We start from the raw sequence: 18,499 nt of genomic DNA on the forward strand, positions 1-18,499 counted from the left end.
ATAACAAGAATTGGAAGAATCATCTTTCCTGGTGAAATGTTTAAGGCACATATAGTCAGGATATAGTTAAAGTAGATTAAAACAGAAAAGGCATACTGCTGTCTTTGCTCAAGTGGCCCCATGATCTCAAGTGCAAATATATTTTTCTTTGGTTTCTGAGACAATTTGCTACGAGGACAGTGTTTTGCGAAAATTGTTAGCATAGCTTGAATATGAAAATATATTGTCTTTTAAAGCTGTTGTAATGGGGTATGTGTAATACAGATGTTGTTTGCTACTCAGACCTTGTGATTATGTACAGATTAAACTGCCAGAGTTCCCTTTGCCTCTGAAATTTTGTCTCAGATCCTAGTATTTGCTGGTGAAGACATATAATACATAGTTTGTGAGCAAAAGGGTTTATTTTTAAAAAGGTCCTTTCTTTTCAAAATAATTGTTGTAACATGTGGCACTCAAAGTCATTAAATACTTTTTTTTTAAATTCTTATTATCACTGACTTACTTCAAAAGGAAGGTGGCATGCAAGGATTTTATCGAGGGCTAACACCAACAGTAGTAGGAATGGCTCCATATGCAGGTGAGTTGAATTTGAATGTCACTGTTTCCCAGTCAGAATCTTGTTTAATTTTGGCTTCCAGAACAGTTCACTTTGCTTCCCATAAAGAGAAAAATTACATATTTCATTGCATTTAAGGTTTGCTCAGATAACAGGAAGAAAGGGAAGCTGCTAAAAAAACTATTGTTTTAGTCACCAGCTGGGGAGCTTGATGTCTCTGTTATTTTACTGTCTTTCCCAATGTTTTTTCTTTGAATTTCTTTCAAAGCAGGTGGATATATTTGTTGTGGCCATCTCAAAGGTATTCTGTTTCAGCTACTTCTTATCCTCTAGTTATCCTAAACTGTTTGACAAGCATAAAATATAATCTAGAAATGAAAAATAAGGCTGTAAATAACTGTTACAAAATGCACAAAATGAACAAGAAAAAATAATTAAATTTATGGGGTAGCCTTATCGACACTTTTTATTTAAGTTTTTGGCACTTACTTTATGCATCCAGTATTTATATAAGCTCTCTTCTTTTTCTTTTTTTTTTACACTAATCTATCAGCACTTATGTTATGCAGCTCCAACAAGTTGTCTAGTTCCTACTGCCCTTGATCTTGGCTAAAGCTTAGGTTTTGAAAATATTCTTTCTCAATGTTTATTCCCCTCCCCCTTCTAGAGTGAGGGTACATGGTATTATACCAAAGTAAACTGAAAAGCTTGTCATGGTATTAACATCTTTAGCCTTGATCTTAGCTCTTCTCTTTAAAACACCAGTTTTTTAAAAAAATGTACATAAACTACAGAAATCCTTCAGCGTGGTATTACCCCATGCAAAGTTTACTTTCTTTTTAGATGGAATTTTTGTCTCTTACATGGAGAAATTCACTGTCCAAGTTCTGATTCTTAGGTTGCAACCACACTGCAGAAATAAACCAGTTTGACACCACTAACTGCTGTGGTTCAGTGCTATGGAATTCTGGGATTGTAGTTTTGTGAGCTATTCAGTCTTCTCTGTCAGAGAGCTCTGGTGCCACAACAAACTACAATTCCCATAATTCCATAGCTAAGAAAGTCAAAGTAATGTCAGACTGGATTATTTCTGCAGTGTGTATTTAGCCTTAGAAGCAATACTGCTCAGTTTTCATTGACAGCATGCAAAAATGGGGAAACAGGTGCCACTCAGGATTTGATTTTAGATCAAATTACAGAGACCTGCCTGGATGAAGCTTGGGGGGAGGGTTAATATCTCTTAGCTTTGCCATCCAGGTTTTTCTGTACAGCAGCAGGTGAGAACTAACCAGCTTTAAAGCTGAGCTGAAAACCATATTGTTTAGGGAAGCGTTCTCAGGGAATTTGTGATTGTTATCTGGCTGTTTGACAATATTTGATGTGATGTGATTTGTTTGATATTTGATGTTTTTAATCTGTTTTTTCCTTTCTATATGGTAATTTTATCTATTCCTCTTTAATTGTTATTATCTTAGAATGTACGCCTTGGGCAGGCTTTTATTTACTCCTAATTTTACCGACTTTGTACAGCGCTGTGTATAATTACAGCGCTATAGAAATAAAGTTTAATAATAATAATAAGAAGAAGAACTGAGTGGTGGGGAGGTGGAGTTGCAATGGTCTATTGTGATTCCATCTTCTTAACAATATTCCCTATGTAGGTATCGAGTCTATATACTTAAAGGCAGGTAGCCAGGACAGAATAGGGATTTTATTTTGTACCACCCATCCCATTGCTCAACAGTCCCCCTTCCTGAGCTATCTGGCATAGTTTCAGGATTGGCATTGGAGTCTTCTTGGCTTATATTGCTAGAGGATTTCAACATCCATGCTGAGACTGCCTATCAGAAGTGGCTTGGGACTTCAAGGCGTCCATAACAACTGTGATTCTGTCCTAAGTGGCTGCCCCACTCATGCTACTGGCATGAATATTTTCTGTGCTGGGTGGTGTGATGGTGATCTTGGTCTAGAGGAACTTTCTGCAGTTCCGTTGTCATGGACAGATACTTACCTGGTTAGGTAACTTGCTGGGACTCAGAACCTCTATAGGGGTTGGGGGGGCTGTTAGGATGGTCCATTCCAGGAGTCTCATTGAATATGGGCTAAAGCCTATTTGAAGGCCTACTCCATGACCTTCACATTTTTCTTTGCTGCCACCATTACATCTACCATCCAGCAACAGCCATCCAGCAGAGCTGTTTCAAGTAGTCAGAGGCTTATTACACACTGATCCTCAAGTAGAAAATGGACACCACTCGGCAGGCTGCTTTGAAGAATTTGCTCATCACTTTGTAGATAAAATCACCCAGATCTCCTCTGACTTAGAGGCTGTAGTTGATACTGTTCCAATGGAAGTAACCTTAATTCCTGCTTAACCTGTGTTACTTGATGATTTTCAATTTGTGCAAGCTGAGGATGTGGACGGATGAGAGCCTTGCCTTTCTGGCTCATTAAAGAGGCAAGAGGGGGGCTTACTGAGTAGGTGAAAGGGGTAGTCATTACCTCCTTGCAGCAAGGCAGATTTCACCGTGCCTAAAGAAGGCAGTTATTAGGCCTTTCTTGAAAAGACCATCCCTCAGTCCCTCTGTAATGGATAATTATTGGCAGAATTACTCAACACCTTCTTTGCTTCAGTCTTCTCAGAAAAGGCAAAGAGTGCTCAACCTGAGGAAAATGGAGCAGAGGACAGAATAGGGGAATTTAAGCACAGAATAAGTAAGGAGATAGTACAGGAATAACTGCTTAATCTAAATGAATATAAGTCTCCAGGACCAGATGAACTACATCCAAGAATATTAAAAGAACTGGCTAATGTAATATTGGAACCATTGGCAATAATCTTTGAGAACTCCTGGAGAACAGGAGAAGTGCCAGCAGACTGGAGGAGGGCAAATGTTGTCCCCATCTTCAAAAAGGGGAGAAAGGAGGATCCTAACAATTATCGTCCAGTTAATCTGACATCAACAGCAGGAAAGATTCTAGAGCAGATCATTAAACAGAGAGTGTGTGAACATCTAGAAGGCAATTCCATAATCACAAAAAGTCAACATGGGTTTCAGAGAAACAAGTCATGCCAGACAAATCTAATTTCTCTCTTTATAAAAAAAATAAAATTACCAGCTTGTTAGATGAAGGGAATGCTGTGGATATAGTATATCTTGATTTCAGTAAGGCCTTTGACAGGGTTCCCCATGACATTCTTGCAAACAAGCTAATGAAATGTGGGCTAGACAAAGTAACTGTTACGTGGATTTGTAATTGGTTGACTGGCCGAACCCAAAGAGTGCTCAACAATGGCTCCTTTTCATCCTGGAGAGAAGTGACCAGTGGGGTCGCACAGGGCTCTGTCCTGGGGCCAGTGCTATTCAACATCTTTATCAATGACTTGGATGACAGAATTGGGGGCATACTTATCAGATTTGCAGATGACACCAAATTAGGAGGAATAGCTAATACCCCAGAGGACAGGATCAAAATTCAGAATGATCTTAATAGATTAGAAAGCTGGGCCAGAGCTAACAAAATGAATGTCAACATGGAGAAATGTAAGGTACTGCACTTAGGATGGAAAAATGAAATGCACAGATATAGGATGGGGGACACCTGGCTGAATGAGGCTATGTGTGAAAGGTATCTAGGAGTCCAAGTAGACCACAAATTGAACATGAGTCAACAGTGCGATGCGGCAACTAAAAAGGCCAATGCAATTTTAGGCTGCATCAATAGAAGTATAGTGTCTAGATCAAGGGAAGTAATAGTGCCACTGTATTCTGCTCTGGTCAGGCCCCACCTGGAATATTGTGTCCAGTTCTGGGCACCACAATTCAAAAAGGACATTGAGAAACTGGAGCGTGTCCAGAGGAGGGCGACTAAAATGGTGAAGAGTCTGGAAACCTTGCCCTATGAGGAACTACTCAGGGAGCTGGGGATGTTTAGCCTGGAGAAAAGAAGATAAAGAGGTGATATGATAGCCCTGTTTAAATATTTGAAGGGATGTCATATCGAGGAGGGAGCTAGCTTGTTTTCTGCTGCTCCAGAGACTAGGATCCAGAGCAATGAATGCAAGCTCCAGGAAAAGAGATTCCACCTCAACATTAGGAGGAACTTCCTGACAGTAAGGGCTGTTCGACAGTGGAACACACTCCCTCGGAGTGTAGTGGAGTCTCCCTCCTTGGAGGTCTTTAAACTGGATGACCATTTGTCGGGGATGCTTTTATTGAGAGATCCTGCATGGCAGAATGGGGTTGGACTGGATGGCCCTTGTGGTCTCTTCCAACTCTATGATTCTATGATAATATACCATTTCCTCAGGGGGCTATTTTGTCCCCGATGTTATTTAACATCTATATGAAGCCTCTGGGTGAAATAATACGGAGTCATGGTGCTGGGTGTTATCAGTACGCTGATGACACCCAAATCTATTTCTCCGTGTCTCGTTCGTCGGCCTCGAATTCTGATGGCATCTCTTCTCTCAATGAATGTCTTCAGGCGGTAATGGGCTGGATGAGGAAAAACAGATTGAAACTGAATCCAGACAAGACGGAGGTGCTCATGGTAGCGGCCCCGAAACCAAGAATTGGGTTGCAACCTCCAGCCCTGGATGGGGTCACACTCTCCTCCAGTAACTGTGTTCGCAGTCTGGGGGTGCTCCTTGTCTCGTCGCTCCTGATGACAAATCAGGTAAATGCGACGGTCAGGAGTGCCTGTTATCAGCTTCGGCTGATACGCCAGCTGCGCCCTTTTCTGGAAGTAAGGGATCTCGAGACGGTTGTGCACGCGCTGGTAACCTCACGCCTTGACTTCTGTAATGCGCTCTACATGGGGCTACCCCTGTGCTTGACTCGGAAATTACAGCTGGTTCAAAACATGGCAGCCAGGCTTGTCTCAGGAACATCTAGGAGGGATCACATTACTCCGGTTTTGAGGTCCCTCCACTGGCTGCCTATCAGCTTCCGGGCCCAGTACAAGGTGTTGGTTATCACCTTTAAAGCCCTAAATGGCTTGGGTCCAAGCTATCTCAGGGACCGCCTCCTCCCATACAATCCTCCCCACGCTCTCCGGTCCTCTGGGAAGAACTTACTGTAGCCTCTAAAATCTAGGCTTGCGGCGACCTCCCAGAGGGCATTCTCTGCTGTCGCCCCCAAACTCTGGAACGACCTGCCAGGTGAGATCCGTCAGTTGACATTATTAGACAGCTTTAAAAAAGCTGTCAAGACGGATCTCTTCTGGCAGGCCTTTCCAGATTAACCCTCCCGGCCCAGGTTCCCTGATTCCCTCATTCCTCCCGTGGCCCCATCTTAGTGATGGTTGAGGATCAACAGAGGGATATCAGGGGTTTTAGTTTTTAATTGTTGTTTTTATGCTTGATATTGTGTTTTTAATATGTTATACTGTTTAATACTGTCTTAAGGGGGGGAGGGATAAAGTGTTTTTAATTGTTGTATTTTATATTTTACTGTTGTCAACCGCCCGGATTGGTTTCCCATAGGGCGGTATACAAATAATAATAATAATAATAATAATAATAATAATTATTATTTGTGGATAAGATATTGGAGCATCTGTTGACCTTCCAGCTCTAGTGGTTCCTGGATGAAATGGATTATCTAGCTCCATTTCAGTCTGGTTTCAGGCCTGGTTATCGAACAGAGACAAGTTTGGTTGTCTTGGTGGATGACGTGTACCAGAAATTTGATGGGGAAGTGTATCTTTGCTAGTTCTGCTGGAGCTCTCGGTGGCTTTAGATACCATCACCCATTATATCCTTCTGAGCCACCTTGCTGGGACATGATGTGCAGGCAATGTTTTACAGCGGCTCTCTTCCTTCCTAGAAAGGTAAACCCAGAAGGTAGTGAGTGCTGTGGGACTCCTGTTTGACCCACTGGCCATTAACTTGTGGGGTCCCTCAGGGTTCTACTTTGTCCTTCATGCTATCTAGCTTATCCATGAAACTGCTGAGAAAGGTCAGACAAAGTTTTAGGATGCTTATCAATATCCAGATGCCATCCAACTCTATTATTCCTTTCCACTCCAATCCAAGTAGGCTGTCCTGGTCCTAAACCAGTGACAGTCATCAGTAATGAGATGGATGAGGGCAAACAAATTGAAGCTTAAAATAAGACAAAAGGTGTTCAGGTTATCACAATTAACCTGTGTTAGATAAGGTTACACATGCCCTGAAAACATAGGCTACCAGTTTAGGGGTACTCCTGGACTCAGCTCTGAATCTGAAGGTTCAGGTTTCTGCAGTGGCCAGGAGTATTTTTGTACCTTTAAATCTTGTGTGCCAATTGTGCCCAGTCCTTGAGACACCAGTTCTGGCCACAGTGGTATATACCTTACATCCTGTTTGTACTGTTGTAGCGTGCTCTACTTGGGGATGCCTTTGAAGAGTATTTGAAAACTTCAGTTACTACAAAAAGCTGCAGCAGCTAGTTCAGGTCCAAGCTGTCTGGCAGACTGTATCTCCCTATATGAGCCAACCCTGAAATCATCAAAAGAAGCCCTTCTCTCAGGCGCCACCACCATTGCAAGCACCATTGGTGGGGACGCGAGAGGGGGTCTTCTCAGTGGCTGCCCCTAGACTCTGGAACTCCCTTCCCAGGGAGGTCAGACTGAATCCCTCCTTTTTCATCCAGCACTTTTATAACTGGACAGTCTTTTAAAAAAGAAAGTTTTTATCAAATTGGTTAAGAGTGCTATGTTGTTTTAGACTGAACTGTTTTAATTGCTTTTTCTCTTTTAATGGTATTTGAGTGTAACTTAAATTAAATAATTTAAATTCCTTTTTAATGTTGATTTTTGGGTATGTTTTGGCTGTAATGTTTTTAAAGTTGTAAGTCACCTTGAGTCTGAAGGAATAATAATAATAATAATAATAATAATAATAATAATAATAATAATAGAAATTGTTTCTGGAATTATTTGTTAGGTTTCTGATTTTAACAGTATTTGAGTACAACACAAGTCACAAAGGCTATTACGCTTTGAAAGCTGAACATACACTCTAACCTTTCCATTTGAATTTCACAGGGAAAGATAATTATTGGGACAGAGAAAATAAATACAAAGACACAAAGCAGCCATTTTAAAAAGAACATAGTAGTCCTTTTTAAGGAATTGTTCCCTGCCAGTCCAGGACATACAGCAATGTGCTAGGATTTAGCTACCCCAAGCCTTCAGAGCAAAGGTGGGCAAGGTGGGGCTGGCAGCTGGTTGCAGTGTCTCAAGGTCTTCCTTTTTTTGCTCTAGCAGTTGTGGATGGCATTTTTGCCATGTTTTTAAAAGATTGCCCCAAAATGCCCTCTAGGGGACATGGTGGGCATTTGTAGGACATTTTGGAGGCCCAGTTTAGACCCCAAAGAAGTCTTTTTTGAAATGGTAAGTGACGTCCACTTACTGCAGTTAAAAAAGGAATGATGGGAAATGTCTCACATATCCCGAGAGGGCACTTGGAGTGAAAAAAAAATTGGATTTTTTATTTTTAAAAAAAAGCATTATTTATTTATTTATTTATTTATTTTTGTGGTGGCCAGGGCAGTGGGGCAATGCAGCCCTTCAAGCACTTCTGGTGGAATAGTGCAGTCCACTAGCCTTCCACAGTTGTCCAGTCCTGTTTGAGAGTAAAATATAGTACTAAATGCTTTGAAGTCAAGGGGAATCATTAGTCACAACCAACTTAATTTCTACTGATTTAATTGGACCTCCTTCATGTAGAACTAATATTGGATTTAACCCTTAAGTGTCACTGGCTTTTCTCCTCAGTGAGAGAGAACTCGGTAGCTCTCTGTTACACATGTGTGTAAAGGTACAATTATCTTTTGAATGGATTGTGATTGTAATGTCTATGTAGTTATAGTGTTTACATAGATGGTTAAGGTAATGTTTCTGTTAAAGTTAAATTTTTTCCTTTCAGGTTTCTCATTTTTTACCTTTGGTACCTTAAAGAGTGTGGGACTTGCCCAAGCGCCTGCCCTGCTTGGGAGGCCTTGCTTAGATAATCCCGATGTCTTAGTTTTGAAAACTCATGTAAATTTGCTGTGTGGTGGCATAGCTGGAGCAATAGCACAGACAATATCGTAAGTTATTTTAGTATTTTACTGCAATAAGCTAAAGTATTGTTAGGATAGTTTGTGCTAGGAACTTTAATTTCATCTTAGAAATCATAAAATCTAATGTGATCATAATCTTAGTCTTTAACCACATCCTTGTGGGCTATGAAGGAAGACCATAAGAACTAGGTATATATCCACAAGATACAGGGGAGAAAAGAATTTAATACCTATAATGAAAAGACTGTGTATTATTTTATGATTCTGTTTACCATATATAAGAATTCTATAGAGGAATTAGAAAGGTTATAGCTCTGGGCTGTACATTTATATATTGTCTGTTCACTGTGAATAGTTTCTCTGAAATCAGTGGAAATTATATTTAAATTAAGTTTGCCAATTTAAATTAAGCTTGTAATGGATACTGTCTTGTTTCAAATGTAAGGTGGAAACAGTGCAACAGATGAGGGCTGAGCTGTATTTGTTAAGCCCATTGTCAGAGAAGATTAATGAATAATCAGAGAACACCATAGGCTACCACTCTGCTGAATTCAAGCAACTGGTTAGATGGGAGACCACTGGGAATCCTATTAAAGTTGAAGGATTTTAAATTTAAAACAACTATTAATGTGCTAGACATCAGTTATATTACTTCTTTAAAAAGGATATTCAAAATTACTTTAGAAGTGATAAAATAAAAGCTTTGTGGAAGCCAGCTTTTCAAGCTGGTCTGTTCCAGCCCTGAGCTGTAGAAAACAATATTTAGCATTTTCAGGATCTATAGTCATTAATGAGAAAATAACTTTTAAAACTGTCAGTGAAATGAAAGCATTTACATGCTGACTGGGTTGATTTTGTCTGTTTTTATTTACTTTAGCCAATACACCCCAGGTTTGGTGTCTTATATCTTTTACACAGACAAACACAGACACAGATGTTTTTCAACTACAGATTTTTAATGGCCTGGATGTTATTGTTTGTGCTACCTGGAGCAGTCAACAGTTGATTCTGTGGTTTTACAGTAGTTGATACTAACTAGATTCATAGAATCATACAGTTTGAAAAGGACCACAAGGGTCATCCCTCTGCCTTGCAGAAATATACAACTAAAGCATACCTGAAAAATGCTTATTCAACCTCTGTTTAAAGACCTCCAGAGATAGAACATCCACCACTCTTCAGTGCAATCTATTCTACTGTCATACAGCTATTGCTGTAAAAAAACATTCTTCCTAATGCTTATATGGAATCTCTTTACTTGTAGTTTAAATCCATTGCTTTGTGTTCTAGTCTCTGGAGCATCAGAAAACAAGCTCACAGCATCTTATACCTGACATTCCTTCAGATATTTAAGATTCAGTGGATCTACTGTAGTTGGGAATCATCAGTGGGATTCAGACCACTAGGTCTTACCATATACAGTTCCTGGTTAATCTCTGTATTGGAGGAGACATATCATTCTGAAAAAACATTTAAGTATTGTATTATTGATACTTGAAGGTGTTTTTTGCTTTCCTTATAAAAGAACTCTACATTAATAAAGTTCATGGCTTTGTAGTGAAACACATGTTCTTCATTTAAAAAGGTGCAGGCTTAATGCTCAGAATCTCCTGTTTTGGAAATTAAAACATTGCCTAGTGGGTAGGGAAAGACCTTTACCTGATTTCTTATGGTGCTGTTGCCACCCAGTGTAAAGCAGCTTCATATGTACCACATATTTCTTAGCTAATCTCTATTTCATAATACAAATGCTTGCAATGCTGTGCTGAGGGGAAAAAACCCCAACAACTCTCTTTCCCCTCTCTCCTCAGATATCCTCTTGATGTAACACGAAGACGAATGCAGTTAGGAGCAATACTTCCAGATTCTGAGAAGTGCCTGTAAGTTTAATTTTTCATACTAAATCCTAAACTGGAATCCAACCTAATTTTCCTCTTTAATTCTGTACCTTTAGCTTCTTCCTCCTGTTATTTAGTCAAAGAATCACATATTGATTACAAAATTATGTTGCTTATGCTGATGAATATCATATAAGCAACCTTCTATAGCCATAGGTTGAATATATGTGGGGAGAGAGTATCTCAGTCGGATGATGTACAGGTAACGTTTCTGTCTCTTAATTATCCTCCTAAGTTTTTAGCTTCTTTCCAAAATCTCAATACAGGATGCAACCTGCACATGAAAACGTAGCATGGCATGGAGGAGAGCACTATAGTCTTGTCTTTTCTCTGATATGTCAACTTGTGTTTCCACGCAACTGGAAGATTGTGATGGAGTACAGCATGGTTGGATCCTGATGGCCCTGCCATCTCCACTCCCAATACTCTTCACTGAATAATTGGAGTCTCTGTCTGTTTTGCCAATGCTACTGGATTCCCTGGTACTACTGCTTGCTGACACTGCCCAAACTGGGTTTAAGCAGCAGACAAGGGTTCTTTGAGATGGGAAGGAACCAAAATGTGAAATAGAACAGAATGACAGCATGGCTCCCTCCTTCCCATCTGATACTGCTCTCACCCACTAGATAAACACGTTGGAAGGTGGTGGAAATGGAGGGAAATGGAGTGGATTGGCATAGGCAGTACCATGCTAAGGATCCCTACAAGTGGATAAGGTTCAGCAAATCCTTATCCATCTCATATATTATTATAAAAAAATTGGCCAAGGACATAAACCCTCTCTCCCCCATGTAATTTCTCATGGATTTAAGAAGCAGTGCACCATGGATTAAAGAGATGGGGCCACCTTAAATGACTAACTTCAGTATGTATGTAAGGATTACACAATATGAGGCAACAGATATAAGCAGCATTCCTTTTTGGTGAATGCTGTTCACTTCATTGGGTGTTACACAAAGGCTGCCTGGTGGATTATGTTCCACGTTAATGGGAAATATTTTAGTCAAAAGTACTAAATATCTAGGCTTTACCAGTTTTTCTCTCTTCTAAGTGGTTTATATCAAAAAGGAATACATAGGCCTAAATTAAGTTGAAATCTTAACAAAAGTGGATCCACTGAATCAATGAGAACTGCAGATTAAAACATATATAAGTTCCATTGATATAGTGGCTCCAGTCTAATTGAAATTAAATTCTCATCGTAAAGTTTTAAAAATGTTTTTATCTTGTCAGCTGCCTTAGGTCCCTTTCTGGGAGAAAGGTGGCATAAAATGAAACGAATGAATGATGAACTAATAATCTGATTCAGAACACACAAATTGACAAAATTTTGGAAACTCATGAACAGCTCTCTAGCATCTCCTGTATATGTGATATGTGTCCAGTTTCCTGAATGCCATATACAGAAAAAAATCATGTACAAGTGCTTCTAGATGAAGCTGTTATCATAAATTACTTTACCTCATTCATGAAAATATTATGAGGGGAGAGAGGCATCTCCCACTTGTAATCCCCATATTTACCCACTGCTTTCTTTCCTTTTTTCCCTCCAGTAAACATTAAAAATGGAATTGTTTCTGACAGCATCTTTTATGGCAACACATGTATAAGAAACTAAAATATTCTGAATAGCTTCCCACTTTTTATGAAGTTCTTAAAAACAAATGTTTACAAAAGCTTCCAATGTAATTGTATTAACACTTTGTTCTCTTTCTAGTACAATGATACAGACACTGAAGTATGTTTATGGAAACCATGGAATACGAAGAGGATTATATAGAGGATTATCTCTGAATTACATTCGGTGTGTTCCTTCACAGGCTGTTGCCTTCACCACTTATGAACTTATGAAACAGTTTTTGCACCTCAATTAAAGACTCTAAAAATGTAATTGAAAAATACTTCATTTGTTTTCATATTGTATTTAACAGTAATTTTCAATTTCAAATTATTACTGAGGAATTATTAGTGTGTATAGCATTTTCTTTAATAAATATGATGTGTAAATTGGATATTGCTCAGTAAGGTTGGGTAAATTAGTTGTTATGCATACAATGTCTAAAGAGCTTTGATGGAACTATAAATTGAGTAAACTTGTAACAGCTGGTTGCAAGAAGGAAAATATTTTATAGTTGTTGCAAACTTGCATTTTTGTATCCTATTTTTAAGAATTTCCTTGGTTTTTTTTAAAATGGATTTAAGTATATGCTTTTCAAAAAGTTGCTTAAATACCATAACTAAAATGTAATAGAGTTTATTTGCAGATTCACATGGCAAATCTTTCCACTGGGCTTCATTATTACACAAAATGAGTTTAGGGTGAAAGTATCATTCTCTCCTGCACAAACTACTTACTTCAGAATCCATTTCTGAAATACCATTTTTAGGTTAGTGTTTAATTTTTATTTTCATTTTCTAATAAGTAGAATGTAGAGTGTAATGCTTTATTTTTGATACAGACTTCCTTGGCTGGGATACAAAATGGTGCATGCTCAATGGAATACTTGACTTCCCCCTCCTTTGAATAACTGATTCTTCATACCTAATTGGTTTTGAAATTCCCTTATGTCTTGGAATAGTTGTAGTGCAGGAGAGCCTATGTTAGGTTTTTTGATAATGAGAGAGAAATTTGGTCCTTTTGCATAACCTACTCTAGCTCCTTTTAGCTCCATAGGATGGAGGAGGAGAAAATGCATGGTAGCCATATGGAGTTAATTAAAACAAACAAACCATACATTATAGATCCCTTACATCAGTGGTGTCATTAGGTGACACCTGGTTGGGCCTTCCTCCTGCTTCGGGATGAGCGTGCCCTTTCTGACTGCCATGGCAAAGGAGAAGAGGCAAGCTTGCCCTTTTAGCCACTGCTGCCTTCTCCCTCCCTACCCAGCTAATACCAGGTATGGAGAGGGCACTGTCTTACATCGTTTCCCGTTTGTCCCTACATTTAAAAAAACATTGCCATGAAGCATGGAGAACTGCTTTTCAGGTTAAGTGAAAAGCCTCCTTGCGACTCAGAGAGGTAATATCATTACGCTTGGACACTGGACACTGTGCAATCCTATATATGCTTTCAGAGGTAAATCTCCCTGAGCATAGATTATAGCCTAAAGCAGTGCTTCTCAATTATTTTCTGTCATGCCCCCCTAGGAAGAAGAAAACATTTTGTGCCCCCCGCGCGACTGTAAAAAGTATCATTTGTCTATAAAATTGTTATAAGTACACCTCTGCATAACAGAGCCTCGCGCCCCCCTTTACGGAGCCTTGCGCCCCCCCTGGGGGGCCCGCCCCACTATTTGAGAAGTACTGGCCTAAAGTGACTAACCCACTGTATTTTTGTGTGATTAATGCATTAGGAAAGTATTTTGAAAAACAATGATCCTTAAGTTGTGGTTTTGGGTGAATTTCTAAAGTGATAGAAAGCATGAACAAACAAATAACCAGTATTGGTCCAATGTCAGAAGATATTATACATTCTTATACTGTGTGCATGCATCATACTACTGAAAGCTGAGGTAATTCTACAATGTATAGTATCAATACATACAAACATATATATGTTAGTAAACTGGGTTGTGTCTTTGCCTGAGTTTCATTTTGGTTAGGTAGAGATTACATCTAATACTAAACTGCATGTGGACCAGGATGCATACTCTTCTGTGAGGAGAAAGAAAAGCTTTTTCTTTTCAAAGGAAAGGACAATGCCAAAGCACCAGTATTTTGAAGCAGCTTTAAATGCAGGGATCACTATTATCCTCTTATTTGCAGCCTTAACTGTTTTCAATAGCTGTGTTTCCTATGCAGCCCTCACAGAACACAGCTTCATAATTTTTGTATGCCTTCTGCTGCAACTTTTCTAGTAGTTGGATACAAATGGACTGAGAAGTGATATGATCACACTCTTTAAATACCTCAATGGCTGCCACAAAGAAGAGGTGCTTGCTTTATGTTGCCTCAGAGAACAGAACTAGGTTTAATGGTTTGAATCTTCCACAGGATAGTAGATTTTGATTGAACTTTAGAAGGAACTTCTTGACCATGAGAGTGGTTCAGCAATGGAACCAATTGTCTAGAGAGACGGTGAGGTCTCTTCTCTGGAGTTACCAGCTAATGATCTCGGTGGCGATCCTGCATTGAGTATTGGACCTGATAGTCCATAGGACCCCTTCCAACTCTACAATCCTTCTATCTCTCTTTTTAAAAATAAAAATAAAGCTATCCCAGCTGTGTGAGCTTCACCTCTTCAGCCAGATTCTGTCTGTATTACATGATGATATTCCAATTACAGTGTTGATGACAACATGGGTGCCTCCCCACCTGATCTGTCCTTTGAGAAACTTATCCTACCCATGTTGTTTGAAATGATGCACTTGCACACTTGCACACTTTGGCTAGCTTAGCATTGATTGGCCTAGATAGAACAAAACCTCTTTCATCCCTCGAGTGTACTTCCTGTTGTATGTAGCAAGTTGTTCATTTCATTCACAGAATCTACACTGGTAAATTTCTGATTTTACTGAACTTGAGTTGTAAAAATACTTCTCATAATCTTACAGTAAAGCAATGTAATTTATTAATTGTAAATATTGTATATAGATGAAAAAACTGGTAACAGTTATGCTACCCAAAGTAGCTGCTGTAAAATGGCAATTGCTTCTGATCTGCTGTTGGGGCATAGAATCTCAACCCTGTGGTCTGACTTTTTATTTTATTAAAATAAAATGTACATGTCTTTATGATCTGAGATAATTACTGGCAGAGAGATGTACCTGTTTTATTTTTTAAATATGTTAAATAATGTTGTGACGAAGCTTATCAGCCTCTAGAACTGCATGTTTGGAATTCACTTTCCTTTCATTATTGGTTTTAAGGTTGTTGATGAAATGATAATAAAATGACTGCAATTCTACTTTGCTTTATAGACTTTTTAAAGTTAGTGTGGTTTATAAACATCCTGAGTAAACCAAAGAAATGTGACTGCAACATGGAAAACTAGTATTGTGTAAAAGACACACAAGCCTGTTATTTTATACACAGAAATCCCCATTCAACTCAATGAGACTTAGTTCTGAGGAGATATGTAATGGATTGCACTGTACATCCTTCTGATTTAGAGCCAATTTACTTTCAAGAATTTATCCTTAGAATCGCACTTGTGTTTTATTTAGCATTGCTTACTTATTGTGGCCTACTAATTTTGAGATACTTTGTAAGTAATACTGATTCTTGTATTCTACCCTTGTCTTTAAAATGTGCAATTCTTTGCAGTGTTTTAAGTCAAGCTACTAGCATATAACCCATACTACTTGTGTTGTTTAATAAATTTATAAACAGACCTTTAAAGGTTGCTTTTAGAACAAAACATACTGCAATCAATTTTTAAAGGTACAGTATTATTACAAGCAAAAAAGTTTTCTCAGCATAGCCTTCACCTGTTAAAAATACAGGTTGAATGTCCTTATCCAAAAATATTGGGACCAAAGGTGTTTTGGATTTCAGACTCTTTTCTAAACTGTTTAAAATCGACTTGTACCAACTCACCACAGTTAAGATTCGCCACACTTTGCTCTGCTTTGGGTGCACTGCATCCTGTTTGCTGTGTGCCTTCAAGTCATTTCTGGCATATGGCAACCCTAACACTAACCTATCACAGGGTTTTCCTGGCAAGTTTCTTCAGAGGGGGTTTGTCATTGCCATCCTTTGAGATGAAGTGTGACTTGCACAAGTTCACCCAGTGGTGGTCCATGGCCAAGCAGGGTTTCGAACACTTTGACTTGTCAAAGATCATGCAGTGGGTTTTTATGACAACAGTGAGTTGAACCCTGATCTCCAGAGGTGTAGTCTAACACTCATCATGTTGGCTCCGGTCACTGTATTATCGTTGTTAACTGTCCTTATGCCATCCCTGACTCATGGTAACCTTGGAAAGGGACCCAAAATAGCTCACCAATAAAAACACATTAAAAACTTATTACAAACATTTCTTAAATTTTTCATCTTTGTAATGGACAGAAGAAACCGGACACGTTTTTTGATGATTGGTCAGTGTTTATTGATTACATCAATACCAACTCATTTGCTATCAGACCTCCTCCTCATCAAGCTATTCTTTGGAAAGATACTTTGATCCTAACTTCATCAACTACTGTATCTGAGTGATGTCTTTAGGACTTTTGTTACTGATATTACCCCACAAAAGATAGCTATTATGCAAGTTTACATATAGACCTTGAATGCTGTTATTTTTGTATTGTTGGTTGTTACCAAAAAAAAACCTTATTACAAACATTAAAACTACAAAAAAGCCATTGCCATCCCCTGAGGCTGAGAGAGTGTGACTTGCCCAAGGTCACCCAGTGGGTTTTCATGGCCCAGCTGGGAGATAGATTTTATGGGTGACAGAAATGACATCTCCCTGATCCTGTGGGACCTTCCTGGGGAGCATTTGGGGCCTATTGTAATCTTGGGGCCCATTCATCCTACAGAATTACACACACACATACATGTTGTGTGTCTTCAAGTCATTTTGGGCCCATTCATTCCACAGAACTGTATGTGTTTGTGTGTCTGTATATTATATGTATGTATGTAAAGAGAGAGAGGGAGATGTTGTGTGCCCTCAAGTCATTTTGGGCCCATTCATCCCACAGAACTGTGTGTGTGTGTATATATATATATAGAGAGAGAGACATAGACATATGTTGTTGTGTGCCTTTAAGTCATTTTGGGCCCATTCATCCTACACAGAACTCTGTGTGTGTGTGTGTGTGTGTGTGTGTATAGAGAGAGAGAGAGAAGGGGGGAGAGAGACACACATATATGTTGTTGTGTGCCTTAAAGTCACTTTGGGCTCATTCATCCTACAGAACTGTGTGTGTGTATAGAGAGAGAGAGAGAGATGTTGAGTGCCTTCAAGTCATTTTGGACACATTCATCCTACTGTATACATAAATACAGAACTGTATACACACACACACATTGCTGTTGCTGTGTGCCTTCTAAGTCATCCTGCCTTATGGCGACTCTAAGGTGCTTTTGTGATGTGTTTTTTTTTTCTTGGCACATTTTGCCAATGCCTTCCCGAGGCTGAGAGAGTGTGACTTGTTGCCCAAGGTCACCCCCAGAGTGAGTCTCATATAGACCCACATTCAAAGCAGGATAGGACACCACGCTGCTGGCTCTTTATTAGACAAATAAACTTTATTAGACATATAAAGTGCTAGTTTTCTGAGGCGCCACAAAAACCAGGGATCCTAAGCCCCGCCCCTTCCATTTTTCAAGGCCCAACTGCCACATTTCCCTCCTCCCCCTGGCTCGCGCCTGGGAGGGACTTCTAAAAGGCGCGCGCTCCACTTCCAAAAGGCGGGCCTATTGGGATGGGAAGCTAAGAAGAAGACTGAGGTTCCTCAGTGCGCGCGCAGACAACAACAACAGCAGCAGCAGCAGCAGCAGCAAGAGCGCCAGGCGGCGGGCTCTCGTCATCTCATAGGCCAGCGTGGGTTTGGCGCCTGCGCAGTAGGCCCCGCCTTTAGTAGTGGTGAGAGGCTGGAGCTCTCCTCCTCCTCCTCCTCCTCCATTCATTCATTCCTGGCGGGTCTTTTGGAATGGCGGCGGCGCAGCTTCAGGAGGAGAAGGAGAAGGAGAAGGAGAGGGAAGAGCTGGAGGAACTGATGGGAAGGAGCTTCTTGGAGGAGGAGGAGGAGGCAGCCAGGTGGCTCTTTCAAGGGGAGGGAATGAATCAGGGGCAGGGCTTTTCCCTCCCTTTTAATGCCTCTCTCTTTGGTCTCTCCCCTTTCAGGGGGCTTCTCTCAGCTTATAAGCATTGTCATTCATGTATGTGTATATATGTGTGTGTGTGTGTGTGTGTATATATATATATATGCATTATGACATAATGATATATATATATATATATACATATATTATATATATATATATATATATATAGTACAGTATATATACACTATACACACACACATGAGCATACTCATATA

General features: G+C 39.6%; 2 protein-coding genes across 3 annotated transcripts in view; both read left to right on the forward strand.

The window, feature by feature from the left end:
• SLC25A16 (solute carrier family 25 member 16) overlaps nucleotides 1–15,487 on the forward strand; it is a 31,509-nt gene extending 16,022 nt beyond the window's left edge. For both annotated transcript variants that reach the window (XM_089510487.1, XM_089510488.1), the window contains exons 6-9: nucleotides 511–577; nucleotides 8,472–8,634; nucleotides 10,419–10,487; nucleotides 12,223–15,487. In XM_089510487.1, coding sequence (XP_089366613.1) covers nucleotides 511–577; nucleotides 8,472–8,634; nucleotides 10,419–10,487; nucleotides 12,223–12,379 — 456 coding nt within the window. In that variant the 3' untranslated portion in view covers nucleotides 12,380–15,487. The remainder of the gene's footprint in view (nucleotides 1–510; nucleotides 578–8,471; nucleotides 8,635–10,418; nucleotides 10,488–12,222) is intronic.
• Nucleotides 15,488–18,109: 2,622 nt separating this feature from the next.
• The window catches only part of DNA2 (DNA replication helicase/nuclease 2), a 28,739-nt gene continuing 28,349 nt past the window's right edge, over nucleotides 18,110–18,499 (forward strand). Inside the window, exon 1 of the mRNA XM_089508357.1 lies at nucleotides 18,110–18,216. Coding sequence (XP_089364483.1) covers nucleotides 18,110–18,216 — 107 coding nt within the window. The remainder of the gene's footprint in view (nucleotides 18,217–18,499) is intronic.

This window comes from Sceloporus occidentalis, unplaced genomic scaffold (genome assembly GCF_023333645.1).
Source record: "Sceloporus occidentalis isolate IW3139 unplaced genomic scaffold, rSceOcc1.0.p SCAF_2, whole genome shotgun sequence".
NCBI classification, from domain to species: domain Eukaryota; kingdom Metazoa; phylum Chordata; class Lepidosauria; order Squamata; family Phrynosomatidae; genus Sceloporus; species Sceloporus occidentalis.